At 46.6% G+C, this 15,698-nt stretch overlaps 1 protein-coding gene across 3 annotated transcripts in view; it reads right to left on the reverse strand.

Moving 5' to 3' along the window:
• Positions 1-15,698, reverse strand: part of OVOL2 (ovo like zinc finger 2) — a 107,756-nt gene that overhangs the window by 15,214 nt on the left and 76,844 nt on the right. For all 3 annotated transcript variants that reach the window (XM_054467011.1, XM_054467009.2, XM_054467010.1), the window contains one exon: positions 1,705-1,894. In XM_054467011.1, coding sequence (XP_054322986.1) covers positions 1,705-1,819 — 115 coding nt within the window. In that variant the 5' untranslated portion in view covers positions 1,820-1,894. The remainder of the gene's footprint in view (positions 1-1,704; positions 1,895-15,698) is intronic.

A 15,698-nucleotide genomic window follows, 5' to 3' on the forward strand; every position in this document is an offset into this window, starting at 1 on the left:
TGAGGGCTGAGTAGCTGGGAGCCCCATCTGGAGGGAGGAAAAAGTGTTTTCCCTTCCCTGCCAAAATACCAAGGACTGAAAGGGCTCGAGGACTATAGATAGTAAACCCTTTTTTTTTCCCTTGAGACCACGTCTTGCTCTCTTGTCCAGGCTGGAGTGCAGTGGCACAATCAGCTCACTGCAGCCTCAAACTCCTACATTCAAGCGATCCTCCAGCCTCAGTCTCCCAAGTAGCTAGGACTACAGGTATGTACCACCACGCCTGGCTAATTTTTAAATTTTCTTGGGGAGACAGTCTTTCAATGTTGCCCAGGCTGGTCTCCAACTCTTGGCCTCAAGCAATCCTCCCATTTTGGCCTCCTTAAGTGCAAGGATTCCGAGCAGGAGCCACTGCACCCAGGCTGCAGATAGTAAATTCTATAAGTCTGTTGGGAGGGTGGGTGGTAGCCTGGATAAGGTTGAATGGGTTAAGATGGGATGGGATAGGATGAGCTGAAATGGGTTGGAGTGAGATGGGCTGATCTGAGGTGGGCTGTGATAGGATGAGATGGGATAGGACGTGATGGGCTGGGATAGGATGGGGATTTGAAGATGGGACCCACATTGTAAAGGCCTTTACACAAAGCACATCAAGATGAGAGATGAGGAGTCTGGATTTCATTCTGTTCAGAGCTGGAGATTTCTTAGCAGGAAAGTAGAGTCCTTAGAATTCTCCTGGAGGGGTCACTGTGGCAGAGGTGTGGACAATGGAGCTCAGGCGGGAAAGCATGGAGGCCAGGTGTTTCTCAGATAGAAGCAGTGAGGCAGAGACAAGAGGCCAAGGGCACCCCCAGGACTCTGTGAAGAACTGGAACTGGGGAGAACCTGGATTCCCACTTCCTAAGTCAGAAAACTGAGGCAGGTCCCAGAAGAGGAAGATGCTTGCCTGCCAGGCTCCAGTACGAGGCACGGGTCAGCTCTAAAGGCAATGAGCTCCTTTTTGTCTCTCAGGAGGAACACAGTGCTATCCAGAGACAGGCTTATGTCCCAAGAGAGAAGCATAAAATACTCATTGTGGGGCCACAAGAACCACATTCCAGCAGCCAGAACCAAGTGGCTGAGCTATGGCAGGCCCCGCGTGTGTGCCATGCATCATGATTCTCAGAATACTTCCAGCCAGGGATCCGTTTTGAGCCTCGCTAGAACTCACATCAATATCTCCATTTTACAGGGGTAAAAGGCAGGCTACCAAAGGTGGCTCACCTGGCCCAAGGTGACACAGCCGGCAGGTGGCAGAGTGAGGAGGTGAACCCAGAAGGGTTGGCCCTAATGCCCCATCATCTTGTGATCTTTCTTTTTTTTTTCTTTTTTTGAGATGGAGTCTTGCAATGTCACCCAGGCTGGAGTGCAGTGGCGTGATCTTGGCTCACTGCAACCTCCGCCTCCCAGGTTCAAGCGATTCTCCTGCCTCAGCCTCCCAAGTAGCTGGGATTACAGGCATCCACCACCACGCCCAGCTAATTTTTTTGTATTTTTAGTAGAGACAGGGTTTCACTATGTTGGCCAGGCTGGTCTCAAACTCCTAACCTCGTGATCCGCATCTTGTGATCTTTCTAGAAACACAACATTGTTCCACGGTCTCAACCTGGTTCTTTGGTGGGAAAGAAACAGGAGCTCTTGGCCAGAATAACAAAACAGAGAACAAAGCACGCACTCCCTTCTCACCTGTGTGTGTGCGGACGTGCCTCTTCAGGTCGAAGGTGTCGTTGAAGCCCTTGCCGCAGAAGGTGCACAGGTGTCTTTTCACCTGGTTGTGGCACTTGAGGTGACGGTTTAGCATGCGCTGCAGACGGAAGCCCTTGCCACACAGGTCACAGCTGTGAACCACCGAGTCGCTGCACGTGCCTGTGGTGAACTGGGGGCAGAGAGAGGCCATGAGGGTCCCCGGGCAGGCAGGCAGATCCAGTAGGCTCACTCAAGAGACCCACCTCCCTGTGTCTTGAGGCTGCCCTGTCTGCGGCTTCTGCCCCTAAAATTTTCAAGCAGGTTTTGGCTTTGGGAAAGGTGAAGTAACAATTGGCAGTTCCTCCCACCTTTTTTTTTTTTTTGAGATGGAGTCTCACTTTTTTGCCCAGGCTGGAGTGCAGTGGCTCCATCTCAGCTCACCGTAATCGCCACCTCTTGGGTTCAAGCAATTCTCCTGCCTCAGCTTCCCAAGTAGCTGGGACTACAGGGGCACATACAACCACGCCTGGTTAATTTTTGTATTTTTAGTAGAGACAGGGTTTCACCATGTTGGCCAGGCTGGTCTCAAACTCCTGACCTCAAGTGATCCATCCGCCTCAGCCTCCCAAAGTGCTGGGATTACAGGCATGAGCCACCACGCCCGGCCAGTTGCTCCCACTTTTTATTCTCCCCTTCTTCCTTAGAACAAACCTCTGACTTCTAGCTGGACATACTGTCCTTACAGCATCCTACAGGCATATGATGGGGTATGAATGTTAGGCCCCTCCAAATATCATGTTGAAATGTGATCCCCAGTGTTGGAGGTGGGGCCTGGTGGGAGGTTACACGGGCAGATCCCTCATGAATGGCCTGGTGCCGCCCCTGTAGTAAAGAGCGAGTTCTTACTCTCATCAGTTCATGGGAGAGCTGGCTGTTTAAAAGAGCCTGGCGGCCAGGCGCGGCGTCTCATGCCTGTAATCCCAGCACTTTGGGAGGCTGAGGCGGGTGGATCACCTGAGGTCGGGAATTTGAGATCAGCCTGACCAACGTGGAGAAACCCCGTCTCTACTAAAAATACAAAATTAGCTGGGCATGGTGGTGCATGCCTGTAATCCCAGCTACTCAGGAGGCAGAGGCAGGAGAATCGTTTGAACCCAGGAGGCAAAGGCTGTGGTGAGCCAAGATCACGCCATTGCATCCAGCCTGGGCAACAAGAGCAAAACTCCGTCTCAAAAAAAAAAAAGAGCCTGGCACTTCCTTCCCTCTCTCTTGCTTCCTCCCTCACCATGTGACACACTTGTTCCCCTTCCGCCTTCTATGAGTGGAAGCTTCCTGAGGGCCTCACCAGAAAAAAACACCAGCACTATGCTTCTTGTATAGCCTGCAGAACCATGAGCCATAAACCTCTTCTCTATAAATTAGCCAGTCCCAGGTATTCTTTATGGCAGCGCAAAATGGACTAAGACAGCATGGCCGTGGACTACCTGGCCAATGAAATAGAAATCTCCTTGAAGGGGAGCAAACGGTGCCTCCTTCCTCCTTCGCTCTTTCCTGCTGACTAGAGCACCAACAGTCACCTTGGACCATGAGGTGGAAGTGTGTGCTGAGGATGGAGGAGCAGAAAGGAGTCTGGGTCCTGATGACGTCATGGAGCCTGGCATGTGATATTATAGACAGTACCCAAAGAGAGCCACACTCAATTCTGTCCTCCTTGTGCCTGCATCCTGCTCCATTTATCAAGAGATGGAGACTGTTTTCCCTCCCCTTGAATCTGGGCAGGCCTTATGACCAGATGGATCAACAGAATGCAATGAAGATGTGCCAGTTCCAGGTTTTAAGAGACCTTGCAGCTTCCACTTCTTCCCTCTTATAAGCCAGCTGCCACATAAGAAGTCTGAGGCTACCATGCTGTGAGGAAGCTCAAGCTAGCCGTGTGGACAGCCAAAGGCCACACGGAGGAGCCAGATATGAATAAAGCCTGATTGGACTCTCCATCCCAACTCAGGGCTGCCACCAGCTGAATGAGTGGCCCCCGCTAACCCTACTTAGAGTAGAACTGCCTAGCAGAGCCATGCCTACGGCTTTTGTCTTGACCCACAAAATCACAAACGCATAAAATTATCATTTGGTAAAGCAGCTTGGTCAGTACCCACAGCTTTGTTATCAGCAAAACCACAACCAGACCTGGATCTGGACTCCCTGCCCAGTGCTTTCTACCACCTTCGCTGCTGCTAAGGAAGAACATAGAATCTACATCTGGGTGATAAAAATGCTGTGTTCAATTTTAGTATCTGATTTGGTAACTTTTGAACATGTGATGTGAATGTTACCAAATCAGATCCTTTAGAAGATGGATCCCATTGCTCTGCCAAAATTCATCACTAGCAAGAAGACTGGTCCTTTCCTGGCTCCACACTCTCCCAGCTTCAAATACTCTCCTCTTTCATCCACCCTGGGTATTGCCCTCCCAGGACTCAAGGGAGCTCAATTGCTCCCTTGCCGATGCAGCCTTCTCCAAGTACTGCAGCCCATGACTAAACTGCTCACTGTCCCACTTAAACCAGTGCCTTTCAGACTCCAGCATACCTATGCCTCCCCTGGGGTCTTGTTAAAATGCAGGTTCTGATTCAGGAGATCTGGTAGGGTCTGATGTGCTGCATTTCTAACCAGAGCCCAGGAGATGCCACTGCAGCTGGTGCACATGCCACACTAGCCCTGAGAAGTCATGCTATATTCCATCTCATTCCCAAGTTTCACTATACACACAGTTCATCTGGTTTTCTCAACTCAACACCTTGAGGATGGTCAGCAAGCATTCAGTCCCATTCCTGCCTCCCTACCCATTGCTCCAAGCCTAGTCTAGGGCCAGTGCACAATCAGTATGTGCTGACCGGCAGCTGGGAGCAGGTGGCAGGATGCAGAGAGTCTCAAGGGAGGAACAAGACCCCAGAACAGGGTATTCCAGTCAGCCTCCTCCACTAGTTCATTTTCCTTTGCTTGGAGCTTAATTTGCCCCAGCTAACATTGATACATCCCTGATCTGTGACAAGCCCTGTGCTTAGAGCTGGAGGCAATACAGTTAGAGATGGCTTAATCCTCAGTCCCTAGGAAGCTGCCCAGTCTAGTGGGGGTGCAGGCAAGTCAACAGCCATTGACATCTGAGAGGCCCAGGGGTCCGAGGGGGCACCTACCCCAGACCTACAGCACCAGGGAAGATGCTTCCAGAGGAAGTGAGCTCCTTAGCCAGGCAAAGATGAGGAAGAAAAAGGGTGCACAGCACAGAACATTCCAGGAGAGGACGGTGGGAAAGAGGGAACTGTGTGTGGTTCAGCATGGCTAGCCTGAGCCTGGAAGAGCAGTTAATGAAGAGAGCAGTGGTAGCTGAGAAGAGCAAGATCCCCTTAGGAGTCTACCTTGAGTGCCCTACTGGAGCTGGAATGTAGTCAAAGGGCAAGAGGGAACCATTGGAAGACAAAGGGGGAACATCACAGGGGCTGAGTTCGATGACCCAGTTGGGTGGCTGTCCTGGATCCTCATCAACTACCTCACTCCCCAGAACTGCAGCTGCCCACCTCTGCCCAAGGCTTTCCTATCACCCAGGCAGATCACATTCTCCTCCTTGCCCGGCCGTCCCCATCTTGCTCACTGCCACCCTTGAAGGGATTTGAAAAGACTAAATATGCTCCACTAAGTACTTTGAGCGTCTAAAGACCAAGTGTACACAAGGACATTTGAGTGGTAGTGAGGGGCTAATGAAATAGAACAAAGACAATTACCCTGGTAATTCCAACTAAAATTAGTAAAAACCTGCAACTGTCTTTTGAAAGTCTTGTAGAATGTGCCTAAGGACTCACCAACCATAGTTCAAACATGAACCCTTGTTTAATCTTTTTGACAAATTCCTATTTTTAAAATGCTCTGAATGCAATACAGATGCCTTCTATTGCAGTCTAGAATGAAAATCTCAAATCATCGGTATTATTTTGTTTGAAAAGAATAAGATCTTAAAGGGCACAGGGAAGGGAGATCAGTGACAATTTAAGGGAGTACAGGGCCAGTAGATCATCTGATGAAGATAGAAAGTGTTTTATTTATTTTTGTTTGTTTTTAATTTTTTTTAGAGATAGAATCTCACTATGTTGCCCAGACTGGTCTTCAACTCTTATCCTCAAGGGATCCTCCTGCCTCAGCCTCCCAAAGTGCTGGGATTACAGGCGTGAGCCACCATGACTTGCCATAAAGCTTTATAAAACAGGGGAGAAAATGGGAGTGGAGAGAAGGGGTTGGAGACTGAGGGCACACCTAATTCTCAAGGGGACGTTTCCTCTGGTTTTCTTAGAGCAAAAATGGAAATTCTCCACATATCCCTCAGCAAAGGCAATTTTTCCATTTCTCCCCATTTCACAGCATGGAAAGCTGAGTCACCAAGAAGGGGCTCAGGTAGGGAATTCATCCTGTGGCACACCCTCCAATCCATTAAGTGCTGCTTACCACCCTTATGACCAATCCAGCCATCAGATACTAACAAATTACACTCAAAGTCTTCAGGAGCCTTGTTGAAAGAAGATGTAAGGTTATTTAATGGCAAAAAATCATGGCTGACAAAGCTAGCTTCTGCCAGACTATTTCACTTCTCAGAAAGGAAGGGATCTTTGTAAATTCCTAAACATGAAATTTATCCCTAAAAGTATATTTAGTATGCCTTATGCCTTGAAATTTGGTTTGTAATAGCAAAGGACTGGAAACTAAATATATGTCTATCAATAGGAACTTATTAAAAAATGGTGGCAGAACCTTATAATTAATGCAATGGACAAAGGTAAGAGGCTAGAAGAAGTTCAAGTACCTGCCAGCCATGTGAGTGAGCCCTTGTGGATGTCCATCCCAGTCAAACCCCCAGAAGACTCCAGCCTCAGCCGCCATCTGACTGCAACCACAAGGCAAGAACTGCCCTGCTAAGCCCAGTCATCCCACAGAGGTGGATGATACAATACTACATTATTTCAGCTATTAAATTTGGAGATACTTGTGAAGCAGAAATAGGTTAACTGGAACAGTAATAAACGTATCATTCTCTCCAGACACCAGACCTGCCACATTTCTAAGTGTATCTCCCAGGACTGCATGGTACAGAAGACATATCTGACTCCAGGACTGATGTCTCATGGGCCAGAGGACCGGCTGACCCTTCCCGGATCAGGATCCCAGCTCTGCTCACTGGAGCACCTTTATTATGTTTACACAGGTTTACACCTAACACTCTACCTCCTAAAAGTTAAAAAAGAGTTAATCAATCTTACCTTGTTCCTCTACAAGTAGTAGACTAAACTTAATTACATCTTAGTCATGTTAGTTACAAAACAATACTGGAATAGAGAGACAATAAATCTGAAGGATCAAAAAAAAACCCTAGATCTGGCTAGGGGTGTGATATGGAATGTCATTTAACATCCCTATGTCACAATTTCCCCACATGTAAAACAATAAAATGGTATTAGATGATCTCTTCAGCAGTATAAGAAGCTAAGAGCAGGGTCTGTTTTCCAGTTTCCTAAATTCCTTCAATTCCTGCTCCACCACTTAGTTTGTGGCAAGTTACCTAACTTAGTTGTAAGCAAGTTACCTAACTTCTCCAAGCCTTAATTTCATCACCTGTAAAATGTGAATAATAATATTTGCATGGCCAGGCGTGGTGGCTTATGCTTGTAATCCCAGCACTTCGGGAGGCCGAGGTGGGCAGATCACCTTAGGTCAGGAGTTCGAGACCAGCCTGACCAATATGATGAAACCCCGTCTCTACTAAAAATACAAAAATTAGCCAGGCATGGTGGCTACTCATAATCCCATCTACTCGGGAGGCTGAGACAAGAGAATCGTTTGAACCTGGAAGGCAGAGGTTGCAGTGAGCCGAAATCGTGCCGTTGCACTCCAGGGCAACAAGACTGTAACTCTGTCTCAAAATAAATAAATATAAATAAATATAATAATAATAATATTTGCCTCTTAGAAATAAATGAAGAAATTGGCAGGGCACAGTGGCTCACACCTGTAATCCTAGAAATTTGGGAGGCCAAGGCCGGTGGATCATCTGAGGTCAGGAGTTCGAGACCAGCCTGACCAACATGATGAAACCCCGCCTCTATTAAAAATACAAAAATTAGCCAGGCATAGTGGTAGGTGCCTATAATCCCAACTACCTGGGAGGCTGTGGCAGGAGAATCACTTGAACCTGGGAGGCGGAGGTTGCAGTGAGCTGAGATCGCGCCATTGCACTCCAGCCCGGGTGACAGAGTGAGACTCTGTCTCAAAAAAAAAAAAAAAAAAAAGAAAAGAAAGAAATGAAGAAATTAAATGTTAACTTAATTAACCTGGTGCTTTGTAAGTCCTATTATAGTTAGACCAACTCCAAAATTCTGTGATCCTAAACAAACAGTAATTGGTCAAAATTTCTTGTTTCTCGGCCAGGTACGGTGGCTCCCGCCTGTAATCCCAGCACTCTGGGAGGCTGAGGCAGGCGGATCACTGAAGTTCAGGAGTTTGAGACCAGCCTGGCCAACATGGTGAAACTCCGTCTCTACTGAAAATACAAAAATTAGCCGGGTGTGGTGGTGCACGCCTATAGTCCCAGCTACTCAGGAGGCTGAGGCATGAGAATCACTTGAATCCGAGAGGTGGAGGTTGCAGCAAGCCAAGATCATGCCACTGCATTCCAGCCTCAGCCATAGAGCAAGACTCTGTCTCAAAAAAAGAAAAAAAATTTGTTTCCCAATTTGCTTTTGAATTTTTCTCTCTTTGATGGAAGAAAACAGGAACTAAAAAAAACAAACAAAAAAAAGAAACTAAAAAGGGAGCCACTAGCTCCCAGTCCTTCATCTGCAACTCTGTAATTGAAAAAGCTCTGAGAAACATCTGGGTATAGTGGCTCATGCCTGTAATCCCACCACTTCGAGAGGTGTAGGCAGGAGGATCAGTTGAGGTCAGGAGTTCAAGATCAGCCTGGCCAACATGGTGAAACCCTGACTCTACTAAAATACAAAAATTAGCTGGGCATGGTGGTGCACACCTGTAATCCCAGCTACTCAGGAGGCTAAGGTGGGGGGCAGTGGTTACAGCAAGCCAAGATAGCACCACTGCATTCCAGCCCAAGTGACAGAGAGAGACCCTGTCTCAAAAAATAAAATAAAATAAAATAAAACAAAACATATGACAAAAAGCTCTGACAACCAACATTCTCTCCTATCTCCCATGACAGTGAAATCTGACCTGAGCTGATATAAAAATATGTGCAGACTTTATCCCATTTAGTGTCAATATTCACATGTTTTAATATGGTAATTATTAATATATTTAATTATAAGGTACTGCTCCAGGCCTGCCAGGGGTGGTTTTTACACCATGCTACCTTCTGGAAAAGCTTAATCGTCTCACCCTTAATCCAAAATTAACACTTTGCAAAAGGCTTGTTAATGAGGTGGGGAAACTACCATACAGGGAGGGAAATGACATCGGTCTTGAAATTAATTCAGGGCACGAAGACGAAGAGACAATGAAGAGCTCTCCAACCCCATGGCCTGGCACTTTTCTGAGAACCGTCCTGTTTTCTGCAGGATCTCGGCTTTCATTTCAAAAAATGTGCAAAATTCTCCTCAAGTTCTTCTTCTAGAAAACAGGACTCAGAGGCAGAACAAACCAATCATTGTCTCCGCACTGCTGAAAACTGCAGGAACATCCAGGGAGTCAGGGCCTTCGGCTGGCCCTCTGACCAGCTTCAAAGCTGGCTCAGATCATTCACCTGTCAAACTTCTAAAGGTGAAAACAACAACAAAAAAAGAACAACTTTTATTTTCTGTTGATGTTTCTAGCAGACAAGTTCATTTAGTTAATGGTCCTGTTTCCTATGGGAGGATATTCTGAGTCCAAGGCTACCTTCTGGTGGCCATTTGGACCAGATTTCCACCGACATATTGCGATGCTTGAATGCTAAAAGCATGCTAAGCATATTTCCCCAATTCGTTTGTCATTCAGATTCCCCTCCTAGTCCTATGTACCATTTCCTTAGACTTCACAACTCCCCTACATGGCAGAATAGAGAGCCTTCTCAAATGCAGAGAAGATGAAGGGAATATATATCTTTATAAACCCAAAGAAGAAACTGAGGCCCAAAGAGATATGACTTGCTCACGGCCACATGACTTGTAGTGGCCCACCCTGAGAATTTTGAATGTGGTCCGTCATCTGCAAAACTTGTGCCTACAGTTCCCTCAGGACAGGCCCACAGGTCTGTGGAGCAGGAGGAGGGGGCATGAACCCCATTGTTTGTCTCATATCATCATGAGTCCTTAATGTCAGACTATCAACACTAAGGGCTAAAGCATCAAAGCCACATGTTGACTACAGCTGACATACCGGACAGTGCAGTTGTCCCACAATGCAATGGAACAATGCTGAAAGGTTGAGGATCCTTGGGTTGAGTTTTGCCACTAACAACTTTGAGGAACTCAACAAAAACTTGCTGGGCTTAATTTTTCTCACCCTGAAAGTAAGGAGATTTGGGGCCATGCATGCTTTAAAGGTTCCTGTAGTCGATCCTATGGAAGGACTCAGTATCTATCCCAACTCCTTTTGGTGGGCCTTCCTGTACTGCCGAAGCTAGAGAAGTGAAAACTACGCTTCCCTGACTCCCTTGCCATGAGGATTTGGGAAGTAACTTGGGTTCCACCAGTTACATGCACTATCAGGAGATCTGAATTCAGCCCCGAGTTAACTGGGCAGAGGCAGGCAAGAGGCAATTGTTTTACACTCTGCCATGGCAGATGCAGGGACGGGCAGCCATTGAGGTGGCAGCTTCCTGATTGGGCAGCAGTCGCAGCTCCTAGGTGGCCCAGTTCTGCTCTGTGGCTCTGAGTCATTCCTAGGAGCTCAGCTTGGTCCTTCTTTAGTCCATTTAATACCTTTCTCTGCTTAAACTAGCTGTAGTGGATTCTGATGTTCGTAACTAAGCCTATGTAGTCCTTTCCAACAATAAAAACCTGCTTCATCTATATTCAAGTTTAACACCAGGCAATTAATACACATTGTTCTCATATTCCTCCTTTTCCTCCTTTTAATTAATTTAACCTTCATCAAGAATCCATTCCAAGCATTTTTCCAATATCCCTTTTCTTCCTGCTTTCTGTGTTTTCCTTCAAATGCTATCACTCATGTCTGGGAACTGTTGACTTCTTCCCCTGCCTATATTCTTGTTCTATGTTGACTTATGTCCTTCTATGACCCAGGCACTACTGCACTGGTTGCTGGGGAATACGAGCCCAGTAGGAAGTGTTCCCTGGCTCTGATGGATCTAGAGTGGAAAAGAGAAGTCAGTTGGCCAAATGTGCAGCCAGGAAAATGGGCAGCAGGTTACAGTGGAGCAGGGGGAGGAGTATTCAAGTCTGTCTTGGGAGACAAAAAACAAGAGGAAAGGAGTCAGGGATGGAGCTTATATTCCCTTCCAAATATCAAATGAATTGGTTTTAAAAAATGGCTTAAATCCATAATTCACAACAAAATGAATGAAATAACAGATTGAGAGCCAGGCTCAGCAGCATGTGCCTGTAGTCCTAGCACTTTGGGAGGCTGAGACAGGAGGATCGCTTCAGTCCAGGAGTCTGAGACCAGCCTGGGCAACATAGTGAGGCCCTGTCTCAAAAGGAAAAATAAATAAAGAGAAAGAAAAGAAAGAACTAATTAGCCATCAATGGAGAATTCTGGTTAACAACTGATTGTCTTCATTTACAAATAAAGCTAAATAAAGCGAATCCAGCATTATTCTGCCTTTCATAAATGAACTGTGCCACTGGAAAACCAAGCAGTAGATGAGGCAAAGTGTGTCTCTATAGAAATACATCAGTTAATAAACAGAGGACAGAATTAGATTATTGCTGTTTTAGAACACCTAATAAGCCAAAATATTTAGGTCCTGAGCATCAACAGCTGCTAACATCAGAAAAAGACAGATAACCAAATATTCAGTGCCTCTGATGAAGACAGATGCCCCCCACTGTGACATATTCTAGCTGAAATAAAATAGAGCTGACCAAGCAAGGAGAGTTGCATTATCCAATAGAACTTTCTGTGGTGACAGAAAAATTATATTCTGTACTGTCCAGTACATTAGCCACTGGTCACACATGGCTACTGAGCACTTGAAATGTCGCCAGTAGGACTGAAGAACTTAACTGTTATTTTGAGACGGGGTCTCGCTCTGTTGTCCAGGCTGGAGTGCAGTGGTGCAATCTTGGCTCACTGCAACCTCCGCCTCCCGGGTTCAAGCGATTCTCTTGCCTCACCATCCTGAGTAGCTGGAATTACAGGTGCATGCCACCAAGCCCTACTGATTTTTTTTTTGTATTTTTTTTAATAGAGTCGGGGTTTCAACATGTTGGCCAGGCTGGTCTTGAACTCCTGACCTCAGGTGATCCGCCCGCCTCGGCCTCCCAAAGTGCTGGGATTACAGACATGAGCCACAGCGCCTGGTCTAATTGTTAATTCTTAATTGACTATGGCTGTGATAGTCACATGTGATACTGGATGCTGCAGCTGCAGATCCAACTATCCATTTAGAGAAAACCTAGGGGACTGAGGAACGTTAGGCACATGGTGATGCGCTCAGCAAAATCCAGACTGTTGGGAACTCTACAAAACAAATCACCCATTTCTTCAACAATTAACTTGATGGAGGGAAAATGTATGAAATTAAAAGAGGCTCAAAAGACATGCCAATCAATTACAATGTGTGGACATTATGTGGACCTGATTAAGCAAACTGGAGGGGAAAAGTATGAATTTATGAGACAATTAGTAATGTGAACACAATTGGTAATGTGGTGTGATCATGAATTTTGGTCTTTATCCACTAAACGCACATTCTGAACTATTTATGGTTGAAATGGCATGATGTCCTAGATTTGCTTCAAAATCATGCGTGGGGCAAGGGGTGGGGGTGTGGCTGGGCAGGACTGGCCATGGGTTAATGGTTGTTGGGGCTGAGTGGCAGATACGTATGAGTAAGCAGATGTATGAGATTGTATGAGATTGTATGAGATTGTAAATAATACAAAGTGATGGGGGTATGGGGACTACTCCATAAACACATATCTGCACCACTACAAGACTCGTTAGAGAGCCGGGTAAAAGGCCAAGAATACTTTTGAAAGAATCTAAACTTAATTTATTTTGAAGAACCCATGGGAGAGGACAAAAAGAAAGAACAGAATAGGAAAGAGTGAGAGGACAAATTCACTTGGTACTGCATACTTGGACCTGGGTCCTACCAGCCAGAGAATCACGAATGGATACTATCAGCCAACTGGGTTAACTTCAGAGTTACCTAGTTTCTAATAAGCCTCCAAAGGACAATGGTGATTAGTATTTCCTGGGTTTCTCTACCCGGCAGCTGAAGACCTGCAGATGGATCCAGCACAAAAGGGACCTGCCATGCACACTCTCTGGAATGTACATCATCTTCTCACCCCTATTTGTTTGGCAAATTACAGAATTCTCAGTAGTAAAGAGACAATTTCACAATCTGCCCTGAGGCACACCGTCAAAAGGCAGGTAGGCTGGGAAGGGCCAGCCACATTTCCTAATCTGCACCTCGGACTCCTTTTCCAGATCCACCCATCAACACGATCAGGTTAGTGAATCCCATGTCCTTATTGCAGCCAACAAAATGTTGGGCATTAAAACTTGCTGTATGTCACTGTCAGCTAACTTTCTCTTGGGCAGTTTACACATGCACAGAAAGCTAAACACTTTACACCCACTATCTCATTTAATCTATGCAACTCTTTTAGGAGGCTGATTCTTTGAGTCCTCCACTTTACAGATCAAGGAACTGAGGCTCAGAGGAGATAATGTATCCATGACCACAGCCATTAAGAGGGACCCAAATGGCAGGGTGTGTTGGCTCACACCTGTAATCCCAGCACTTTGGGAGGCCAAGGTGGGTGGATCACCTGAGGTCAGGAGTTCAAGACCAGCCTGGACAACATGGCGAAACTTCATCTCTATTAAAAATACAAAAATCTGCCAGGCTTTGTGGTAGGTGCCTGTAATCCCAGCTACTTGGGAGGCTGAGGCAGGAGAATCACTTGAACCCGGGAGGCAGAGTTTGCAGTGAGCCGAGATTGCACCACTGCACTCCAGCTCCGGGCGACAGAGCAAGACTCTGTCTCAAAAAAAAAAAAAAAAAAAAAAAAAAAGAGGAACCCGATTGAGGTTTTCCTTCTTACCTCATCTAGAGCTTCTCCTCTGCCCAGCAGGAGCACCCATACTTCTTGGCTTGGCCCCTTCACCATCTCACCCTGTCCTGGTTACATTTCCAGCTCTTTACCCCCAACTCTCTCCCTGACCCCAGCAAGCCCTGTTTCCTATCTTCAGCCACCAGAGCTTCATCCTTTCTATGCTCCAGCTGCGGGACTCAGCCCACACTGCCCTCAGGCCTACCCCCCTCCCTTCTTCCAGGCCTTCAAATCCACATCAGGACACTTTCCCCACTCAAATCGGTCACATCTTTGTTTGGAATTCTGGTTTCACATTCACTGTCCTGCAGCAGTTAATAATGTTTGTGTCTCCCTATTAACCTGAATACTATCTACGGTTATTGGGCACATACCATGTTCTACCCTCCACTCATTTATCCTCACAATGCTATCAAGTAGGTATCATTATTATCATCTTACAGATAAGGAAACCGAGGCTCAGAGGGGTGAGCCACTTGCTCAAGGTCCACAGCTAAGAAGTGACAAAGCCAGAGCTTACATGATTAACCGCTACTGCCAGATGATTCTGGAAGGAACAACAGGGTAGGAGCATTTTTACCTCCTGCTGCCTTGCACACCCCAGGTGTTAGATGGGCAGAGTGTTGCTTCTCTGTACCAGGCAATGGCTCAAACCTGCCCTTCTTGTGGTCCTGGGAGCCCACTGCCTAAGAAACTAATTCTTCGCTGGATGCGGCGGCTCACGCCTGTAATCCTAGCACTTTGGGAGGCCGAGGCGGGCGGATCACCTGAGGTCGGGAGTTCAAGACCAGCCTGACCAACATGGAGAAACGCCATCTCTACTAAAATTACAAAATTAGCCGGCGGTGGTGGCGTATGCCTGTAATCCCAGCTGCTCGGAAGTTGAGGCAGGAGAATCACTTGAACCCAGGAGGCAGAGGTTGCAGTGAGCTGAGATCCAGCCATTGCACTCCAGCCTGGGCAACAACAGCGAAACTCCATCTCAAAAAAAAAAAAAAGAAAAGAAAAGAAACTAATTCTTAGAGACACTGTGAGTTCAGCATGCCTTGGAAAGAACTTTATAATTATACAACATGCTAAGTCACAGGCAATTTGGTCAGTCATTTGAAAACTGCCAATGCCACAGCTGATAATAATTCTGGAGGCTTGGAGCATATTAACACCAAAATGTCTCCTTTTTGGGGGTAAAGGCAGAAAGAAGGAACCTAAACATCCCCAGTAAATAAAAACTCCCCTGGAAACTATGGAAAGAAGACTCTTAACGGTTCAGGAGTGAACTGTGCCTCCCCGCCCCCCTTCCCCCAGCGCACAGGCAACTAATCTAGGAAATAAGATTGGTTTACATCTTCCTTTAATCCAGGATTCCAACGGCCCTGTGTGCCTGAGGCAGAAGAGATTGCCTAAAATATTGGCTAAGAGAGTGGATGAGAATCTGTCACTTTCTCTCCAGGGGAATCTGGGCAATTGGGGGACAGAGGGGCAAACTAGCTGCAGAGGCTCCCAAAACAACGTTGCAATTGTCCTTCCAGCCTGGTGATAAATATGCAAGTGGGACACTTTGTAGAATTTCCCGAAGGGCAGAGCTACCAGCCTCAGGCAAATTGTTCCCTCCCACTTAACCCCACCTGGCCCGGAAGAGCCTCAGGCCAGCTGACTTTGAACTTCACCCTCACACTTACCGCTAAGCTGCCAGCCCGCACGGTTTCGGCAGCT

Source organism: Pongo pygmaeus, chromosome 21 (assembly GCF_028885625.2).
Source record: "Pongo pygmaeus isolate AG05252 chromosome 21, NHGRI_mPonPyg2-v2.0_pri, whole genome shotgun sequence".
In the NCBI taxonomy this organism is placed as follows: domain Eukaryota; kingdom Metazoa; phylum Chordata; class Mammalia; order Primates; family Hominidae; genus Pongo; species Pongo pygmaeus.